The sequence below is a fragment of the Temnothorax nylanderi genome, unplaced genomic scaffold (assembly GCF_030848795.1).
Source record: "Temnothorax nylanderi isolate EJ_2023f unplaced genomic scaffold, tnyl_v1.0 TNYL_tig0081_pilon, whole genome shotgun sequence".
Classification (NCBI taxonomy): domain Eukaryota; kingdom Metazoa; phylum Arthropoda; class Insecta; order Hymenoptera; family Formicidae; genus Temnothorax; species Temnothorax nylanderi.
The window spans coordinates 783419-803443 of NW_027249143.1; the positions used below are offsets into that span (position 1 = coordinate 783419).

The 20025-nt window shown below is 37.0% G+C and overlaps 4 protein-coding genes and 1 long non-coding RNA gene across 10 annotated transcripts; 3 read left to right on the top strand and 2 right to left on the bottom strand.

The window, feature by feature from the left end:
* Nucleotides 1-630: 630 nt before the first annotated feature.
* On the top strand, nucleotides 631-5225 carry Asprs (aspartyl-tRNA synthetase). 2 transcript variants are annotated; one of them, XM_071709840.1, is made up of 12 exons: nucleotides 631-772; nucleotides 1154-1191; nucleotides 1513-1597; nucleotides 1790-1976; nucleotides 2081-2183; nucleotides 2265-2586; nucleotides 2650-2821; nucleotides 3642-3789; nucleotides 3915-4104; nucleotides 4380-4460; nucleotides 4546-4657; nucleotides 4983-5225. In XM_071709840.1, exons 2-12 carry the CDS (start codon nucleotides 1154-1156, stop codon nucleotides 5144-5146), a joined length of 1602 nt encoding a protein of 533 aa, XP_071565941.1. In that variant the 5' UTR covers nucleotides 631-772; the 3' UTR covers nucleotides 5147-5225. The 2 variants fall into 2 exon arrangements, with proteins under 2 accessions (XP_071565941.1, XP_071565940.1); XM_071709839.1 differs by lacking the exon at nucleotides 631-772 and having other exon boundaries at nucleotides 1121-1191.
* A 449-nt stretch (nucleotides 5226-5674) lies between these two features.
* LOC139774507 (guided entry of tail-anchored proteins factor 1) lies at nucleotides 5675-7623 on the top strand. The gene is made up of 4 exons (XM_071709843.1): nucleotides 5675-5984; nucleotides 6286-6451; nucleotides 6906-6973; nucleotides 7343-7623. The coding sequence occupies exons 1-4, from the start codon at nucleotides 5916-5918 to the stop codon at nucleotides 7529-7531; spliced, it is 492 nt and encodes a 163-aa protein (XP_071565944.1). The 5' UTR covers nucleotides 5675-5915; the 3' UTR covers nucleotides 7532-7623.
* Nucleotides 6802-10045, bottom strand: LOC139774506 (carbonic anhydrase 9). Its single transcript, XM_071709842.1, has 6 exons — nucleotides 9664-10045; nucleotides 9066-9233; nucleotides 8808-8964; nucleotides 8618-8723; nucleotides 8216-8443; nucleotides 6802-7998 (listed from the first exon to the last, which is right to left on the bottom strand). The coding sequence occupies exons 1-6, from the start codon at nucleotides 9752-9754 to the stop codon at nucleotides 7816-7818; spliced, it is 933 nt and encodes a 310-aa protein (XP_071565943.1). The 5' UTR covers nucleotides 9755-10045; the 3' UTR covers nucleotides 6802-7815.
* A 416-nt stretch (nucleotides 10046-10461) lies between these two features.
* Nucleotides 10462-19785, bottom strand: LOC139774503 (serine/threonine-protein kinase 11-interacting protein). 5 transcript variants are annotated; one of them, XM_071709832.1, is made up of 20 exons: nucleotides 19584-19785; nucleotides 18839-19136; nucleotides 18574-18775; nucleotides 18094-18390; nucleotides 17272-17465; nucleotides 16867-17170; nucleotides 16328-16693; nucleotides 16167-16245; nucleotides 15811-15985; nucleotides 15619-15754; nucleotides 15404-15556; nucleotides 14688-14765; nucleotides 13963-14098; nucleotides 13629-13753; nucleotides 13295-13435; nucleotides 12890-13071; nucleotides 12709-12806; nucleotides 12224-12426; nucleotides 11753-12057; nucleotides 10462-11566 (listed from the first exon to the last, which is right to left on the bottom strand). In XM_071709832.1, the coding sequence occupies exons 2-20, from the start codon at nucleotides 19034-19036 to the stop codon at nucleotides 11369-11371; spliced, it is 3570 nt and encodes a 1189-aa protein (XP_071565933.1). In that variant the 5' UTR covers nucleotides 19037-19136; nucleotides 19584-19785; the 3' UTR covers nucleotides 10462-11368. The 5 variants fall into 5 exon arrangements, with proteins under 5 accessions (XP_071565933.1, XP_071565931.1, XP_071565929.1 ...); XM_071709830.1 differs by having other exon boundaries at nucleotides 18574-19136; nucleotides 19606-19784; XM_071709828.1 differs by having other exon boundaries at nucleotides 18574-19136; nucleotides 19584-19784.
* On the top strand, nucleotides 17342-18466 carry LOC139774508 (uncharacterized). Its single transcript, XR_011718596.1, has 2 exons — nucleotides 17342-17480; nucleotides 18308-18466. It is a non-coding gene; the product is annotated as an uncharacterized lncRNA (long non-coding RNA).
* Nucleotides 19786-20025: the final 240 nt, after the last annotated feature.

Sequence of the window (20025 nt, forward strand, 5' to 3'; positions counted from 1 at the left end):
GTAGCAATTGAATGTGATTCGTTCTTACCTTTGGATCTAACCAATGGCCTAGTTGAAATTTAATCAATCAGAATAAAGAAAACTAACTTCAAGTTTAGTGAACTTTGCTCTAATTGGTCAAATTTCAATCCAATCTCAATCTCAATCCGTAGTCTGATCACGGCTTTAAGGTTGTATGACCAATCACACTATAAAACCCGATTTACAATATGTTTTAAGTCGTAAGTCGTAAGAATTGGCCAATCACAGTTCATTATTCTTCGACCGCAAGGAGAATAATGGACTGTATATACAACCGTGGTCGGCACCTTTGATCTATTGGATTCCGATTTTCCGCCATGTTTTTGGGGGGATCATCGGCGTATCAACGCCGTGGTTTAAACAGGTCCCAGTTTTCAGGGTTATAACCTCTGTTTTTAATCAGCTTGGAAAATCTTATCAAAATTATCCAAAATTTTCCCAATATACAAGAGCCTCTGCGCGTCACACATTTTCCAATATTTCACCTCAAACGTATGTACGAAAATCACTTGGCGTCTGTGGCGTGTGACCCCGACTTTGCACTACCATACATACAAAAATCCTCTGATTGGTCGCCCCCCACCCCCCAAATAATTACGATGCGCAGTGCGGATCGGCTTAAACCACAAAAAAGAGTTGAGTGAACATACTGGAACATACTGGTTATGTATTATACGTATTATAGCGAAAGAGAGGATCGGGGCAATCTTAACGTTAACGACGAAGAAGAAGAAGAAGAATTATATCGAAAGCAAGTACTTGTAAATAATTTAGGTTATCCACGACCATATATCAGACAAGTTTTTATTATTATTTATATAACAGTATAATTTTATAATTAATTCTTATTTTATACTACATTAATAAACATTATTAATAGTAATTGATATTTTAACATTTTACATATTTTTACATTTTCGCATAAGTTGGCATTTTAATATGCAACTTTTTTACCGTTAGCATATGTATATTACACGAAAATATGCTCTAACAATAATATATATTTACATTTATTTTAAATAAAAATATACAAGACGAACTGTTAAATACACACGTCGGCCTGTCTCGCGAGTATCGTCAGTATACTGCTAGGATGATGTAATCCATGTTATCCATGTGTCATCTTTTACAGATGGGTGAAGACAAGCCAGTCGAGTGTCCTCCAACAGGGTACCGCTTCAATCTTATTTGTATAGCTCGCTAACTGATTTATTTCTGCATAATTTAGACAAATATATTTCTTACTACAGTTGTTTACAAATTGAAGTAGGTTTCAAAGCAAATGTTTAATTTTCTTAATTGCAGACTGTCGAATATCTTTGCATTTTATAGATAAACTGATATTTACAGTTAATATAACTATTAATTGAGATTAAGTTTATTTATGTCGCAGATATAGTTTACTTTCATAATTATATCGTTTTGTTAGCATCGATATTATGATTATTCCAAATAATATCAGAATAAAATTTATGTCATTTTCTTATAAAGAGAAGAGATGTCTAAGAAAGCGCTTAAGAAGCAGCAGAAGGAGCTACAGAAAGCAGTGAAAAAGGCAGAAAGAAAAGTTCAGTCTGTAAGTTGTTCTATAATAAATATTTACTAAGAAAAATTAAGTTTATCCGTTAATCAAATAGATATAATCCTAAAGTGTCGCGTAAAGTTAATTGAAATTGATGTACTTGCTATATATACATATAATGGATTCAGTCTATAAATCGATCGGTAAAGTAAATAAAAAATATTGCCTTTGGTACCATGTTTCCAGTATTCCCAGCAAGAATCTACAAATGAAACTGAGGATGTGTCTGTGGGAAAGTACGGGCAGATGGATATGATTCAGAGTAAGGAAAGATTTGAGGACAGAAAGTTTACGGAGATCAAGAATTTGAATAAAAATCTAGAGAATCAGACGGTTTGGCTGAGAGGTCGCTTACACACTAGTCGTGCAAAAGGTAAGGTAATAATAATGTTGCTTTATAGAAAACTGACTAATCGTAGTTTGTACAAATAAAACTTTAATCTCACGTCTCTCTCTCTCTCTCTTTTTTTCTTACAGGCAAGCAATGCTTTATCGTGTTGAGACAACAATCGTACACTGTACAAGGACTAGCTGCCGTGAATGAAGAAATCAGCAAACAAATGATTAAATTTATATCCAAGTAAAATCTTAAAGATCTGCGTAAAATTCGGAATATAAAGTGCTATATACATATATTAACGTGGCGTTTCGTCCCACTTAGCATTACGAGAGAGTCCATAATCGATGTTATGGCCGTGGTGATGCCTGTGCCCTCGAAAATTGAATCGTGTTCGCAAAACGATGTTGAGGTTCATTTGAAGGAAATATTTGTGGTGAGTGCCGCAAAGCCGCAACTTCCTTTGCAAATAGAAGACGCCGCGAGACCTGTTGGCGAGGCGGACGAGACGGCGCTCAACGTGCGAGTGAATCAGGATACTAGACTGGATAATAGAGTTTTGGATCTACGTACTCCAGCCAATCAAGCGATTTTCAAGGTCGAAGCCGGTGTTTGTAAGCTCTTTAGGGACATTCTGACAAAGAAGGTAAGCATAACGACGTTTTGATTTTCGCCGAAACCTCTCTTTCCTTTCGGTTATTCTTTTCAGGGCTTTGTTGAGATCCATACTCCCAAAATCATTTCCGCAGCCAGTGAGGGTGGGGCGAACGTGTTTACGGTATCTTATTTCAAAGGCAACGCTTACTTGGCTCAATCACCACAATTGTACAAGCAGATGGCAATTGCCGCAGATTTTGACAAAGTTTTCACTGTCGGAGCAGGTATATCGTGTTTGATAAAAATAGAAATTGTTTCGTTGAACGTTGAACCTGGAATGCGTTATTAGAATGCGCAAGTTTTTCAGGTTATTGATAGGTGCGACTAAAGGCCATTCTACAATAGCGTAAACGTAGTTGGTAGTTGTAAGTGGTTGTAGGCGTAGTTGTAAAGTAGTACTACCGTTTGTAAAGCGTGTTGTGGAAGATGGTTAAATTTCATCTTTCACGACTACGAAGATGTAAAACGTAAGATCTAACCAATCAGAGTGCTGTTATTCACATGACCACCCCGACCACCACCGCTATCATTCTTTTTGTCGAAATAGAGATATAAACGTGAAAACATTTTGTACAACACTTATGACTACTACTACTCCTACAACCCTACATCTACGTTTACGCTATTGTAAAATAGCTTTAACGCTATGCGACTAGCTTGATTCGAAATACATAAAGGCAAATTGTTTCAACAGCGCGAATACTACACACAGTGGGAAGAAGACTTTCTTATCCTCTATACTTTTAATTCATCCAGGTACCAAATGGTCCCTCGATACTTGACTTTTCTTTCCACTTCTATTCCAATAGAACATGCACAAACGAACAATGTCGTTTCGATTGATGTCGTGCGAAAACAATTGCGTTTTCTTCCGTGCATGTGCCACTTTATAGGGTATGAATAGGTGACCAGAGGCGAAGTTGAGAGAGAGACAGAGGGAAAGAGAGTTTTCCCGGTCCCAAGGAATTAAGCTTTAGAGGATTCGATATTCTTCTTCACAAATATGATACCTTTAACAATACGTGCTGAGAATGTCGCGATTAGTTTTCAGAGCGGAAGATTCCAATACGCACAGACATTTGACAGAATTTGTAGGCCTTGATCTGGAGATGGCTTTCAAGTATCACTATCACGAAGTGATAGACACCATCGGACAGATGTTCACCGAGCTGTTTAAAGGCTTACGCGATAAGTTAGTTATAAGTGTAATGTAATATTTATGCTTATATTATTCTTTCGTTCTCGATACCTACCTACCTATCTATTTACGAATTTTCGCAATTTACATTATTAATTTACTTGGTGGGGATTCAACAGTTATTCAGACGATATAACGGCAGTTAGTCAACAGTATCCAGTGGAGCCTTTCAAGTTTCTCGAACCGGCCTTGAGATTGGAGTACCCACAGGCGATCGAATTGTTGGCAGAAGCGGGCGTGACCTTGGGAGAAGATGATGATCTGTCGACGCCGGATGAAAAACTCTTGGGAAAACTCGTTAAGAGCAAAGTAAGACAATTTTAGACAATTTTAGAAAATGAACAGAGCTCAACAATTGAGACGAATAGGGACTAGAAAGGCAAAAATATAAAATCCCGTCGAGCGGTTTAAGTTAAGCATGACTTTAAAAAAATGTAATAAACTCGGATTATAATTTACCGCGATTACTTTTAATTCTTCAGTATAGCGATTGATTCGGATTTACTTAGCAATTTATTGTTGGTATCTTATCTTTTCATATTGCAAATTGCGTTATATAAATGTGTTTTACTTTTTTTTTCCAGTACGATACAGACTTTTACATTTTGGACAAGTATCCTCTTGCTGTGAGACCTTTCTATACCATGCCGGATCCAAATAACCCTGTAAAGTATTCCTACATTGCGTATATGTATAAAATCGCACAGTATTTTTTCTCTTTTTTTAACAACTATTAATCTTGCGTTGTAGAAAGTGTCCAATTCGTACGACATGTTTATGCGAGGTGAGGAAATCATATCTGGCGCTCAACGTATTCACGATCCGGATTTTCTTACCGAACGCGCCAAGCATCATGGAATTGGTAAGCGAAATGTTTGCACGAGAATTCTCGTTCATTGTTGCGAGCATTCAAAATTTTGGGATATCTTTATCAAATTAGACTGAAATCGAAACCCTTTTGTAAACTGGTTTTTCATATTTAGTTAATTTTCGATTTTCATCTTTCCTACTCCTCTTTCCAATCATTCCACCCACCCACTTCCTCTCTGTACACACGTTGAAAAAACTCTTTGCCACTTGACCTCGGCGATGATGCGGCGCATCATTTTTCGCACATATTCCTTTCTTAGTCTTTGAGAAAATTTCAGAAATTATTCGAGTATAATAACAAAGTCAGTTTGTTTCAGATATCGAGAAAATCAAGTCGTACATTGATGCCTTCAGATATGGTTGCCCGCCACACGCTGGTGGTGGCATAGGCATGGAACGCGTAGTGATGCTGTATCTCGGCCTGGACAACATTCGTAAAGTGTCCATGTTTCCACGCGATCCCAAACGGCTAACTCCTTGAGAGGCTTAACTTTGAATGTCTGTAGCTGTATAGAGCTGTAAGAGGACTTGAGTAAAATCTTTTACCTTGAATACATATACGTTAAAGCGTCTTTTATTTTTCTTTTCTACCACGATGTATGTACATGTACTATTTGCTGAGAGATCGTACTTGAATCGAACGAAAACTCGTCTGTATCGCGCAGTGGCTCGATTGACTCGATTCGTGAGGGAGCGACGGAGCATCCGCCGTCCCGTGTGACGGTTTGACCACGTGGCGATTAACCGCAGCTGACACTGCAACCCTCGGTGCCTGGAGTTTTTCCACTGGATCAGCCAATCAGATATTTTTATCCCACTCCTCGAGTGGGACTCAATTGACCGCGTCGTCAATTGGCTGATTTAAAATAAAAATATCTGATTGGCTGGTGCAGTGGAAAAACTCCAGGCACCGGGGGCTGTCAATGGCTATGGTCAATCGCAACGTGGTAAACCCTAGGGTCAAACGGGACGTTCCTCCTCCCACTCCTCGTATAGAACTGCATCTGTGTCTGTCATCTGTCATCTGTGCGTTTTAAATGTAGAAAAATATAACGCGGTCGCGATACCTACCTTTCACCTTCGCGTCGGATGCGCGTCGCATTTGTGAATCTGCGAATCTGCGCGATGAAGAGAGAAACGTGCCGATTTGAATCTTTTTAAAGTTACACGCAAACGAAATCAAAGAATGAGTCGAACAAGTTAAGAAAATAGTTATTGCGAATATACAGGTTATCTTTTACGTCGCACACATGGATTTACTCGTGGTATCCACTCTTAGTTGCGTTTTACATAACATTGCGCCGTTTCTGATTAGATTTGTAAGTATTTCTGAAAAATCTATATTTATAGTAGTAATATTTTCAATTTTTAGTAAGAGGTAATTTCCTTCTTTAAATTTTGATTGAAATTCGAACAGAACAGAAGATCATAAACCCAATGAGTCGCCTTTCATTTGCAAGTCCTCTAAAGATTTATACTAAGTTTATGTTTATATTTGCGTTGTTGTAAATGCAGATATTCAAATTGTCTGCTCAAATCGAGATGTGTATCAAAAGTTATATTGTTCTATTGCTCTAAAGTTTGTGCTTGTAGCATCCTGTTGTGTGTTATAAAATATAGATTTCATCACGTGTGTTGGCGCAAAAGAAACATGACATTGAGCTGCGGAAAGAGCTGAGCAATTTGAAAGAAGATATGGCAGGACTCTCCATGGTGGATGAGTTTGCCAAGTATGCCAAGCTCCAACGCCAGTACAATCATGTGGAAAGTATCCTGAAAGATAACGGTGAGTTTCAAAAAATTTTCCTTTCGGTGTGTTCCCCTGTTTCACTCATGATTTCGCGCATAATACATTACTTATCCTTCTTTAACATTCGGTGAACAACAAGGATAAGTGATACGCATTATGCGTATCATGCGTGAAACGGAACGCACCCTTTATGTCCTATCAAGTGAAAGAATGGAAGGAATATACTCCCCGAACTTCATGTTTCTAGGTTTAGGGGTTTGGGCTGGGCGTGATGAGTCAGTCAGTCAGTCAGTCAGAACATTTGTTTATATATGTATATAGGTAGATAGAATAGATTAGATTGCGCGCGAGAAATTTATTTTTCATAGAAACAAGATTGCGCGATATAATTGATATAAGATGGTTTATTATTATTATTATTGTTATCGCTATACAACGTAATTTTCTATGTATCTCTACATTTGTGCAATAATTTTTTTTTTTCTTTCAGTGAATCAACGACTGAATCGACGATTGAAACTTCAGATGTTGTTAATTTATAGCTTTCGTGCATTGAGTGTAAGTAGATCGCTCGCTTAAGCGAGTCTTTCATCGTAGTTATATTGGATTACGGAAAATTGAAAGCGAGAAATCATGTAATTTAATTATTTTCTTACATCATACAGATAAATTTGCTTTTTGCGTGATACCATATAAACTAAAAGGATAGTGACTGTGACACGTACATTTCACACGTCGATTCTATCAATTCTATCAAATAGTAACACGAGGAAGAATTTAAGTATCTCTTTTGTAATTCCGTAATTCAATATGATTACCGAGGGATCGGGAGTCGCTTAATATGTGCTTAAAAAGCGACGATCGAGCGACTTGTCACCTCGTATCCTCTTTGCGCGATTTCTCTATCGAGCTCTATAACACTTTCAGGGTACGTTAATCTTGTGGTTGTTCTACATGTATAAAAACGAGCCAGTTATCGTTCTTTCGGAGGATATACTATGGCCGATGGAGAATCTTTTGAGTTGGCCATGTCAGCACGAGAATGCTATTTCTCTATTAGCATGGCTCGTCATCGCCCAATTAGGAGTATCGGCATGCAAAAAGCTCCATGCGTGATCTAATGAGTCTTCGTAAATGATTAATGATTAATGATCTGTACCTTATTATGAATTCTACGATAAATAAAATTAAGGATGTAATTAAGAGAGTATCACTTTGTATCGCTTAAAGAGGGCTCTCTATCTTGTGTGATTGAACTCGAATAATCGCGGAATGATGAATGATCTAGAAAGATGATCAAGTGAGTTTTGCAGCAGCAAACTTTTCAGTTTTATACAAGTTTAAGTACACAAGTTAAAAAAAAACAAAAGAGTAGAAATTACCGATTATCGATTATTGCGTCATGACCAAAACCAACTCAAGTTTGCAAATTTTAATCGTGAATCATCGCGCTTGATATCTTTTGTCCAGAGTGACGGGTCCAATCTTCTAGTATATATCTTACGTTGACCGATATCTTGCAACAGTCTAAAATTATCGCCTAATATTTCCTCGCCGTTTGAGAGTTTCCGAAACGTGTTCATCTACGATAAGACAGATAAATAGGTTTTGTTACTACATACACACATGCGCGCGCCTATATATATATATATATAGGCAGTGTGCGACTAGGATGTCTTTTTATCAACAAAGTAAAAGAAATTATTTTGATAATTAATAAAAAGCTTTGCTTTTTCGTTTGTATTGTTAAAATTTGTTTTCAAGAAAAGAGGTACGCTGCATACTCGTAATAAAACATACCTGACGGAAAGATATCGGGACTGGAACGGCGAAAATTATCCAGGTGACTACTTCGCTACAAGGCGGAGTCGTGAGAGATCCCTTGTATGTATAAAAGATATCGGTATTGGACGGTATCAGGAATGCTAGAGCGAGAGATATGTTGACCGATAGTTTCGTATGTGCCCATTGCACATCTGGTAGCTCGCTTATGAGAGATCGAACGAGCTCATTGTCCTCGTCTTGCAACTGAAAGCACGTAATTACATTTAGACATGGAACTTGACTCGCTCTCGCTTTAAATCTTTGGAATTAATATGAGTTTTCGATAGACTTTTATTTGTAATTGTTTTTACTTGTAATTCTCAAAATAAAATTTAAAGAGTAATTAGACAAATTTTAGAGGCAAAATTATCAAGTCACCTGGAAGAGAGTAGCTACTACTACCACACCGTCCTCATGCCGCAGCGCATGCGAAAGATTGGAATATTCCATATTGCGATGTACAATATGCATTTCCATTGGATACCTATGGTCATTAATCTTTCATCGCTATATTATTTAATTCATTCCTTATATCATTTCGATTCAAGCAAATAAATATGATTGTTACCTTACACCGTTCAACACATGTTCAGCACCCCTATTATTTTTTATGCCCCAGTGAAAATGCAATTCTTCCATTTCATATTGTTGATTCCGTTGCAGTATAGCACCGAATATATACGGCAATCTTCCATGTATCGCATTCTTGTCTGTAGTAAGTTTAACTAAAAAGAGACGCGCGGGCTATATTCTCTCTCAGAGAAGACTTCTTCTTCAGATAGTTGATAAAATCATGTATATGAATATCAGGAATATATATTTATACCGGTTTTTCCATTATTCATTAATATTTGCGGCGTTGGAAGAAAATCATGATAACCGACCATCTCGAGAGCCGGAAGCGGTAAAGCGATCGCTTTTGATGTGGATATAGCCACTGGTGATTGTAGCTTTCCTGCGCACAATTCGTACTTCTGCGGCCACAAATGTTGCTCTAAAATTAAGTACTTTACTGGAATAAAAATTTTCTCTTCTTCATTATATAAGGCTGCTATCTATATGTATGTATATTGATCAATCATTTGAATCAATCAGTTGAATATGAATAATTATAGAATCTCGTAAATCTGTGATTATTTCTCGGTCTACATATATACATATACTACGTATACGCAAGTATATCGTTAGTTCTTACAGGGTTCACTACTCGTGAGTAATCTTTGATTTATGCATTATGATCATCTCGACGCGTGTTTTCTCTGTATTTCCGAATTAGATTTATCTGCTATTTAAGCAAAGAAACAAGGGGAAGAAGGATAGAAAAGACTTTCTACGATTCTATGTTCTATATCAAGCTTGGATTGATTCGCGAAATATAAATGGAGATCAAAAACTTGAGAGATATCAAAAACCTGTTGTCGTACCTTTCTTACTGTATCCGAAACCATTGTTGCCATTACATGAAATAAGGACGAGAATTAGCCATGCCGGAGATATAACTTGCAGGATATGCATCTCTGAATTCTTTTTGCGTAAAAATTATATGATCCATATATCATGTACATTAAAAGATAATGGTTTTCCTAATTTTTATCTTTTTATCGTTTTGTCGTTTGGTCGATTCGTTACCCTACGCACATTGATTACCTTTTTACAATGCTCAACGGTAAACTTATGCTTGCACTCTGTATAACGTGTATATTAAGATGTATGTAGGGTAAGACACGTTCGGCACTTTGACAGGCGGTTACGAAGGAATGGCAAACAAATGGTTAACTGAAATGTAGTAAGTTTAACTAAACTAGTTGTGTGTAAGACATCGCGAATGACTGTGTGCCCATTAAATAATTTGCAGCAGTACATATATCATTAGGTGCTTTCCATGTGTGAGTGACACACAAATCGACACAAGCGTCGTTCCATCTTTCTTGGCATTCAATATAAATAACAGAGACAGAACGAGACACTTGTGTCTCGATTTGTGTCTCAGTAAATGGAAAGCACTCATCAGCTGCATATGTCGTGTGATCTTTCAAGTTACAGACGCGTCTCGTAATACAAAAGTAATAACAAGATGCTTCTTCCATTACAATAATGCGTAAAATGTATTAAAGTGGGACACTTTATTATACATTCGTCTTTCGACGAATCATAGGTGGCGCGATAATAATCATAATGAGATAAAGAGTCGAAAAGGCATGCCTTATAATCAGTGATCAGCGCGGGCGTAACAATATTTATTGATATGCTTTGTTACAAAATATAAATTACAATATCCTCGCGATATATAAATATATCTACAATAAAATACCTGAGTCTTGCATTTATTGTAAAGCTCCAAATATACATATCACAGTCGGACATTTATAATCAGAACTAATTAATAACTAGATTTCCAGCATAATGTACAATCGTGAGAAATTTTATACAAAAGCTATTACGTGCTGCATGCACGTAACATCATGAAGAAACTTTGGCTCAAAAGTCAGTACGAAGGTAATTCAGCCGTAAGTATTTACAATTAAGAGTCCTAGTAACACTATTGAGAACTTGACACATTTGATACTCTCTAGCGAGATAGTCTTGCCATTCTTCCCTCGAACGATTCTTTTGCCGAATTTTTCTCCGAATGCTGAATCAATTTTCAGGTTCTCTCATCGAGAATCATTCCTTTGTATCGTCGAGCTGCATATGTCTTTGCGTCTTTATAGACGGTGCAAAATCTACTCGAGTCTCACACAGAGCAACGTGTCTACCACAAACCACACACAAATGTCTCCATATTCTAATTAATTAAATGTTAAACGTTATAAAACATCGGAATTGTGTAAAAGTAAAAAAAGAAAAACGACACATGTCTGTTAAAATGGCATTTTGAATAAAACATCTTTAAAGTAGCCGTGTTTTTCTTTATAAATTTAATAATTATATTTTTAATTATTGTATAGCTGGATTTCTCTATTTTGATAAAACCAATCTCTCGCAACACATTACGAGGCATTACGTGTGTCCTTTCCTTTGTAGACGCCGCTCTTACAATTAGTCTTTAGGATTTTCTAAATACAAGACAAGAAAGAGTCGATCGAATTAATTTAGAAACACTCACTAGAGATTTGTTTTGCGTGTCGTTTAAGCTTTCTCCGCATTATCCCGTGTTACGCGTGTCGTTATTTGCAGAGGTATCGAGAATAATTCTTCCCACGGTGGTTGAATAGAACTTATTACAGCCTCGACAGCACCAGGAGAGACAAATTCCAAGGTCCAGTTTTCCTCGAGGCCCGCAATCTCGTCCAAGAAATTCAAAGTCAACCAAGTGTCACAATGTTCCTAAAATTATTGCATTATAATATACTATATAATAAATGCACGATAAATGCGCAACACGATTAAAGCGTGCATCTAAATCGCAAAGCGTGTATCTCGTATAACGCACTTGTTAGGCACCGCACATGTTGCAGCGCGCATCTTGTTTCTCTAAGCTATAACTAACGGAAATTATCGAAAAATACCAACTATCCCAATCAAATTGCTCATAGCTTGTTCCCTAGCGACCGAAGGCACTTGATCGCTGCCTGGTATGAGCCATCGAACGTTGTCCTTCAGTATGACCAATGTCACACCCGTCAGTATCAATCCGGACAGTTTCAGCTTGGTAGTGACGTTTTGACCTTTCAGGATCGCGGAGGAAAAGATTGCCAGTAATCGTACGGTGTCCCCAGTCTGGTAGTTGGCAGTATTCTTTAGTATATTGTGCATCAAAATGCTGTAACGCTCTGGAATAGAGAATTCCACTTCGCAGCTTGCAGGCAACTGCAAATCTGTCGAGACAGAAACGCATCTTAAGCAGAAAAGTAAAGCAAGTTCACCGTCAGATATATGTATTTATATATATCATTGTCGCGGAAGCCATGATTCTCCGAGACAAAATTCTCACGATTAATAAATCTCATCGAATTGTCTCGGAACACATAATTCTTTTTTTACCTGTGATATAAAATAAAAAGTTTGACGTTCTCTGGAAATCTTGCAGGAAACAGAGCAGGGTGATGGCCAGATGCTCCTCACCGGCTTTACCAGATTGTTGTAACTCGATCGAAACACCTTGCTTAAACGGTAGCGGCACGAAAGATCTTAATCTGTCGGTCGTCCAACTGACTTCCTTGTGTAGCCAACGCTGTGGATCTTCCCTGTTACAAATTTCTCTCTTTTTTTTTCTTTCGCTCTCAGCTTCTTAGCGATTAAGAATAAGGGGCTTTTCTCGCGAATAATTAACATCGGAGTAGATAAAATTTGTACATAAAAACATGTTCTTTAATTCAATTAATCTCAAGTTAACTACAGTTGACCGAACATTTAAGAATAAAACTTTATCACAAAGATACATAGTGTTCGAAATTCAAGTTGGAATTTTCCTTAAAAAAAGTTTCATGACTTTAGATATTCAAAATGCCAAAGTACCGCGAGCTTACCCTTCTGGCCCATCGATCCTGAGAATGTAAACCTTGGACGTAGACAATACTAAGCATCCAGAAAACGTCTCTTGCATAGAATGCATCAAAATTTCTGCCTATACAGATGATGAGAAAGACGTGACGAAAAGATGATACATTAATTCTATAATTCTATTTAATTTGGACTCAAACCAGATACCTTGAGAAGAAGTACTAGTTCTTCGTTCTCATGCTCGAATACATTTAGGATAATGTGCAGTTTAATTCTATGATCTACGCTGCTAAAATCAGTATACGAATATTGCACGGTACTGCCAAAAAAGTTTGACGCCTCTTCACCCTTCAAGGTTTTGCTGCCGACCTTGATGCTCTGTAGCAAGCCTGAAAAATAACATACAGAGAGATACAAATAAATATATTATTGAAAAATAAAGATAACTGATGATAAACGATAAGATAAACATGATTCAAATTGGTTGTATCGGTCAAAATAAAAGTGATGCTTCAAGCGGAAGAAAAGTACTCGCTCATTTTCTTTATTCACAACTAAACGTTTTTAATAGTGTGTGTCAAGCAATAGCATATCGGAGTTTGTTAACTTTACCTCCTAGCATTGACGTCAAGCTTGTCATAGGAGCAAACGCATTTTCTTTCTCACCATCGCTACTATGGGACTTTGTGTCGATGATCGTTGATTTGACCATTTTATTTTCATATGCCGTGCATATGCTGTCCGTTAATGAACCTGTAAACGATTTTAGTTAATTGTAACTTTACGCATATGCCATTAAAATAAAAATAAGTAGATATTATTTTCAACATGCAGTTGCGTAATCTTGTAATAAAATGTAAATTGTAAAAGAGAAATCTTATAAGTTATAACAACTTGATTACACGTAATTATTTGCAAAAGAGGGTAAAAGATGAAGGATACAAACCTGAAGAACTACTTTCTGTCAGGCCTGTCATGACTGGCGTTGCATCTGGTATCGTTATTAAAGAAGGAGCAATCGTGGCACGCTTTTCCTCCGTCGATCGTTTTCGATTTGGTGTAACATTTGCCCTGCACCAACGGATATCACGGTTGAAATATCAGCGAAACAATATAACGAGCGGGTGAGATCATGTGTGTGTGTATATAACAAAACTCTAACAAGTTTTTTAATGCGCTCGTGTACCAGCTGACCCGTATACAAGATATTAAGTATCGTATATACACTACAACTATCACTATAAACGAGTAACAACTGTACAAGCAACCAGCGGACTAACTTTAGCGTTTCATCTAAAACTTCGATGCTGCTCTGGCTTGGATTACTGAGTATCTCTATGTCACTCTCATATTTCTTCGTCGGGACATTTGTAGACGGTGTTGACTCCCTCGACTCTTCTAAACTCGTCGCTGAACCTGACGATGATGAGTATCAATTTAGATAAAGAGATAAGTAATATTTTATCGTTATATTTTCTGAAAATTGAGAAAGAGAAGAAGAATAAACCAAAGAAATCTTAATAGATGTAATATGTGAATTTCTATTTAATAAATACATCACGTCGCGCTTACAGAAATAAAAATTGGAGAAATTATAGGCGCTTGTACTTACAGCATCAAAAAAGAGAAGGAGTGAGAGAGTTGGCACTAAATTATCACTAAGATACAAATGTCCAAATTTTTTAATGCGTAAAGAGAGATTTAAACCTATCAGCCGCCAAAGTTTTTCTCTCTTGAGGCTATATATATATAATTATGTTTTTATTTTTTTATTTTAAATTAAAAGACACTTATTACCCAAGAAAGACAATTATTAACTTTCAGCGGCTGAATGGTTGACAGGGAACATGGAGAGAAAGTGAACAAGAAAGAAGAGGAGAAAAGAGGAAAGGCAGAAGGAGCAAAAATAGGGGGAAAGAGGGAAAAGGAGGGGGAGGGGGAGGGGGGAGGGAGAGAGAGAGAGGGGGGGGATGCTGTAACGTAAATTATTGTGGCTGAAGCTTACAGCAGACTTGAGCTTGGGTGTGAGAGTCGGAGTGCACCAGAGAAGTGGTGACGGATTTAGCTCCACCCTCCATTCCACCTGCACCGGTATTAGTATGTTATAGCATGTTACAGTTCCCATTAAATGTGATAAAACGTACAAACGCGCGCACACGCGTTGATCAGTACGCATATAATATACATATTAATATCAACACATCAATTATCATTCGAATACATTCGCTATTATTTAATCGATCAATCGGCTAACTAAGAAGGATTTAATTCACTTTTTTTTAGCTAGAGTTAAGTAATTATCAGGCCAACTTGAACACAATTAATTGTTTTGCACAAACTGTACATAGTGATTCACAATTTAAAGACAAGAACAATAAAAAAATTTAAACGTACATTTGGCAGCTTTACTTTCCGGACGATTTAAAAGTTGTAACATTTTTCACTGTTATTCTTCTATTTAATGATTTAAATCTTCCTCGTTCTGACTTTCCAATAATTGTTTCGTAGAAATTGAAAATTAATAAATTAATTAAACTCAACTCACCGGTAACATCTTGATGCAACGTTGCAATTCTTTTTGGAACGCTGCATCGAGAATTTGTACAGATTGTGCATATTCTTATAAATTGGCTTTCGTCTATAGAATCTTGACATGCTGACAGAACGTGGCGGTATCATACTTAGAGAGAGAGAGAGAGAGAGAGAGAGAGAGAGACTTACCGATACTGGAGAATGACTCGGAATGTGCCAGGTTGAGCCTCGTTGGATTCTCCATTAGCTGATTCTTTACAACTTGAGTATCTACGTTAGATGGAGTCTCTATTTCGATGACCAAGCTGCTGTCGCAGGTAGGGCATTTGAGTTGTTTCGCACCTAAAAAACACATCATTTGCACAATTGTCTCCAAAAGTACGCCATCTCATTATAAAACAAACCTGTTATCGATTTAACAGAGAACTTGACGTATAATTCCGGATCCTGCGAGAATTGTGTCGAGCATTTCATGCACTTGAAAACCTTGAGTAATATCGGCCGTATCTCGATTTGCTCGCTAATTGTTGTCACAATTTTCTGAAAAAAGGATTATGTTGTAAACTACAAAATCTTATTTAAGTGTTTCTCAGTACCTTTGCATCTTCTGGTTGCGCAAAGTATCGCCGGTTCTCCCTATCTTTCCTAGTAGTGTCAAATATAATGTCAACCGTAGGTGGTTCGCTCCTGCCTAAGACGCAAGACAATACGGAATTCGTCGACCAACAAAACTTAATTTTTCCCGTAATCGCATCTCTTTCTTTAATATCTCTGCAAATGTTGCGATAAAAATGTTTTTTTTAATATAATAATAAAAATATGTCCAAAACACTATTTTGAAAAAGCTGTAATCTTTGTTGTTTTCTCTTATTTATAAGTAATTTGAAACGTTTGAATCTAAAAAATTGCAATTGCGCTATAATCGTACGTGTGTGGCGAAACAGTCACTTACTCGCAAGTTATCACCAGGAATACATTCTCCAGCTCACTCTCGTTCTTCCTTTTCTGAACGATATACAAATCTCCAGCTTCTAAAAATAAAAAAAATTCAGACTTATCGCGAGCGCGACACATCGTTAATATATCATTTAATATATTTCACCCAAGTTTTACCTTCATTAGGATCATATTCGGTTATAGTGGCAGCGTGTGTCTTCGGAAGATTGTCCAACATCTCACTCTGAGAAATCTCTTTATCGTCTTCCGCGTATTCTGTGATTTCTCGCGACTCAGATTCATCGGAAGATTCTCCATTATCCATTGCGTGAATCAGGGTATCGTGAAGAGACGATGCTGTATTAATATCAGCCAAAGTCTGTATCTTGGATATTTGTGATTCTGGTAATTGTGAGGCAGAATGAAGACCCATAACATCCTGGACAAAAGTTCCCGCGTGACTGCTCAGCCAATTAATCTCGCCAAATTTTTCTCGTAGATCCAAGATACGCTTTTTCGTCTCCAAATAATCCTTTGATGACTCTTGGGAAAAAAAAAATGAATGAACAAGTCAATATAACGTCCCAAGAAATATATGTATATTATGCTAGTGCTACACCACCAGTTATTACATAGTATAATACGACTGTCGTCAAATTTGTCAAACATTATATTTCACTGTTATATGTCTCTCATCTATTAAAAAAAATCCTTACCCAAATGAGAAGATGCCACCACGTCAGGCAGTTTCTTAAATTCTCCTCTCTCCTGATCGATCTCATCAATGATGGCTTCTTTAACGTTTGACCTCCTTTTATTCCTCGTTACACTCTTTTCTAGATTTTCAGGTAACGATATCGTTCGACGATCTAATCTGTCTTGGTCGAATTCACGTGTATCAACGTGCGTAGGTATCGAGCTGGTCAGAGATGTGGATTGAATCGTGGATATTGCAAAGATCCGATTTTCCGCTACTAGCGTTTTCTCCGAATTTGAAAGTGGCAGATGATCTAAAACAAACTGTGAGAATTTAGTCAAATCTGTGTCACATTAGTGTATCAGCGTCAGTGTGTTTCACACTTGATAATTTTCAATATATAATACTTGATACGCGGGGATACCTTGCTGTCCGATAAACTTGGATGCAAATATTTTATGGTCAGTATCCGATGTTTTAGATGATACGACAAAGGATTTCCCTCCAAGGATAACCACAACAGGGTAGACATTTTTCGCAATGGCCAGAGGACCGAATGCTCCGTTAAACAGTTAAACGACAAGTCTAACTCTGTCAGACATTCTAAGCCTCGAAGACCTGTTGTACAAATTGGTAATAACAAGAATTGGTTAAATTATTAATCATATATGTAGGTACATATGTGTAGGTACACATGCACAAAATACGCGCGCCCGTTATCTATGTAGCGTTTATTTGCAAACGCGCATGTGCCTCACAATTATTTTATTTTACTATAAACTTATATTTTGAACTGTAAATTATTTTTATTTATCTCTTTCTTTCAAAACTTATATATTTTACACACACATATTCGCACACACGCTGATTTACCGATAAACTTGGAAGTTACATTTATATTTAACACTGCGCGGACACCGTGGACCTTTCGAGGCACAGTCAATTTTTCAGTATTTTACAGTTTTCTCCTAATGTTTCAACACTTGGGGAAAAAAAGCAACAGTTCCAGCCTACGTAAGTATAGAAATCACTTTTTAAACCTGAAAGACAACGTATGAATTTTTATAAATTTTTTGTAACACAAATACTTTCGAAGATCCTTTGAACTTAAAAGTCTCAAGGTGTCCGGGTAAGTGTTCAAAAAACACGGTGTCCGCGCAGTGTTAATAAACGAATAACTTTCAACTACATATTTGGAAATAAAATGCCTAAAAGAGAAAAAGTTGTTATTAAAATAATAACCAACCGCTTAAATTGTCAATATAATTGTTTTTCAACACCAACACTTGTAACGAATGCAACACTGCCTTATTGAACGTAGGTACTTGTTCTAATTTGTTGTAGCCCAGATTCACATATCTCAGATTTGATAAGCAAGATATTTCCTTAGCATTAGTTATCATATTATGACTCAAATCCAATATCTGAAGCCAAGGTGTCAATTCTAATGATTTATCCAGGCATTTGAGAGCGTTATGAGGCAATACCAAGTGTTTCAAGGATGCCCATACAAAACCGACTCCGGCGTCGCCTCCACACGCAGCTGTAAATAAAAACAATACTAGAGACAGTACTTGATAACAATCTAATATACAACATAATTATGTATGCAGAGAAAAGTGTAATTTATATGGGTCACCATTGCGCAGTAACCCCCCCACCCCTTCAACAGATAAACTAGATATCGGACTGCCGCTGAATGTTGCTTCGTACATTTAAACGTTACCTAGTAATTGATAAATTGTGGATACACCTTTTCTACCAGCGCACACGATACTTTCCAGCTGACCTCTGACGCTCTGTAATCCCTTCAATAATTCGACGGGTACCTGTTTTAGCTCCAAATACTTCAAATGTCTAAACTTGGAGATGTCAATAGTAACTCTGACGTCGGAAGAACAATGCGTCACTTTCAGACCTATAGTCTTCTGTACAAAATCATGTAGGAACTTAACATCACGGAATATATCTACTTTGGAGCTGTTACACACGTGAAATGAGGAGTCCAAATCTTCAGATTCCGATACGATCAGCAGGAACGCCTCATTGAGACTACGCAACTGTTTCGTCGACAGGGAGAGCTTGCTAGAGGCACTCAAGATCTTGTCGCCATTCTGGCGAAGAAGTCTCACTAGCTCCGTTATTTCCGGCGTATTAATTATGTCCCGCGAGTGGCTCATCATTGACATTTATTTACTTACTATTATTCAACGAAAGCTTTCTAATCCGTGTTGTCTAACAGACAGACTCGCACTGTTCCAGTAGACAGGTTTCACGCTTCATGTTTAACTAAAATGGTAATATCGCGTCGTTAGAGCGTTACAAAACATTTATCGGTTTCGAAATCTAATGTATATATAGAGCCCTCAACATAAAAAAAAAAAAAAAAAAGCTAGCAAGTACATAAAGGCGTAACAGGTAAACAGGTAGGTGTAAACGCTTAATTCAACTCGTTTATTTCAGATTTGGACAAAAAATACAAAAATCATTCGATTCCTCTTTCTGCGAAAAAGACAAAAAGTTTGAAGAGATAAAATTGTTTCGCTTGGCATTGCGAAAGAAAATTAAACGTTAAAAATGTAATGAATTTTCTAACCTTGCGAAAAACGTCACTTTTAAAATAACTTTAGATTACTCTTTTCACAATTCCGAGTTTAACCTTCCAAACTTTGTTTTCCACACAGAGAGAGCTATCGAATAAGCTACAAAATTTGAGATAAGCGGTTTAATATTTACTAAAAAGTTTCCAAAAAATTACAATCGTTGACGTAACGCAACCCGTGACAGTACTGACAATCAAGATATTTATTTATTTATAATTTTTTTTTTTTTATTCAGATATAAGAAGGACCATGGGGAGTGCCCATATGGTCTACATAGAGAGGACGTATCGCAACGAAAGTAAGGGTGCCATTAGGCTGAATTTCCACTGAGCGCGTCACGCGTCGCGTCATCCGAGTTAACCAATCAAAATATCCCATTTTATAACATTATTTGTAATGTAATAAAATTGAACGTTTTGATTGGATAAGGGCTCAGTCACAATGAGAAAAATAAGGAATAAGATAAAGGAATAAGGAATAAGGGAATGTCGCATCTCACTTCAGTACATGTACATTAAAGTGAGATGCAACATGCCTTATTCCTTAAGCGGGGAGCACACACTTCTGCACAACGC

What these genes read in the sequence shown, in the direction of transcription:
- LOC139774507 (XM_071709843.1), top strand. Translation starts at nt 5,916, where the DNA reads ATGGATTTACTCGTGGTATCCACTCTTAGTTGCGTTTTACATAACATT. An exon ending in CGCCGTTTCTGATTAGATTT is followed by an intron (nt 5,985 to 6,285) that starts GTAAGTATTTCT and finishes TATAAAATATAG; the next exon opens with ATTTCATCACGTGTGTTGGC. An exon ending in ATAGCTTTCGTGCATTGAGT is followed by an intron (nt 6,974 to 7,342) that starts GTAAGTAGATCG and finishes TAACACTTTCAG; the next exon opens with GGTACGTTAATCTTGTGGTT.
- LOC139774506 (XM_071709842.1), bottom strand. Translation starts at nt 9,754, where the DNA reads ATGCATATCCTGCAAGTTATATCTCCGGCATGGCTAATTCTCGTCCTT. An exon ending in AATGAATAATGGAAAAACCG is followed by an intron (nt 8,965 to 9,065) that starts GTATAAATATAT and finishes GTCTCTTTTTAG; the next exon opens with TTAAACTTACTACAGACAAG. An exon ending in CATGTGTTGAACGGTGTAAG is followed by an intron (nt 8,724 to 8,807) that starts GTAACAATCATA and finishes TAATGACCATAG; the next exon opens with GTATCCAATGGAAATGCATA.
- LOC139774503 (XM_071709830.1), bottom strand. Translation starts at nt 19,036, where the DNA reads ATGTCAATGATGAGCCACTCGCGGGACATAATTAATACGCCGGAAATA. An exon ending in CGAGTCATTCTCCAGTATCG is followed by an intron (nt 14,766 to 15,403) that starts GTAAGTCTCTCT and finishes ATACCGGTGCAG; the next exon opens with GTGGAATGGAGGGTGGAGCT. An exon ending in GACAGAAAGTAGTTCTTCAG is followed by an intron (nt 13,436 to 13,628) that starts GTTTGTATCCTT and finishes AATCGTTTACAG; the next exon opens with GTTCATTAACGGACAGCATA.
- Asprs (XM_071709839.1), top strand. Translation starts at nt 1,127, where the DNA reads ATGTTATCCATGTGTCATCTTTTACAGATGGGTGAAGACAAGCCAGTC. An exon ending in GTCGAGTGTCCTCCAACAGG is followed by an intron (nt 1,192 to 1,512) that starts GTACCGCTTCAA and finishes TTTCTTATAAAG; the next exon opens with AGAAGAGATGTCTAAGAAAG. An exon ending in CGCCAAGCATCATGGAATTG is followed by an intron (nt 4,658 to 4,982) that starts GTAAGCGAAATG and finishes AGTTTGTTTCAG; the next exon opens with ATATCGAGAAAATCAAGTCG.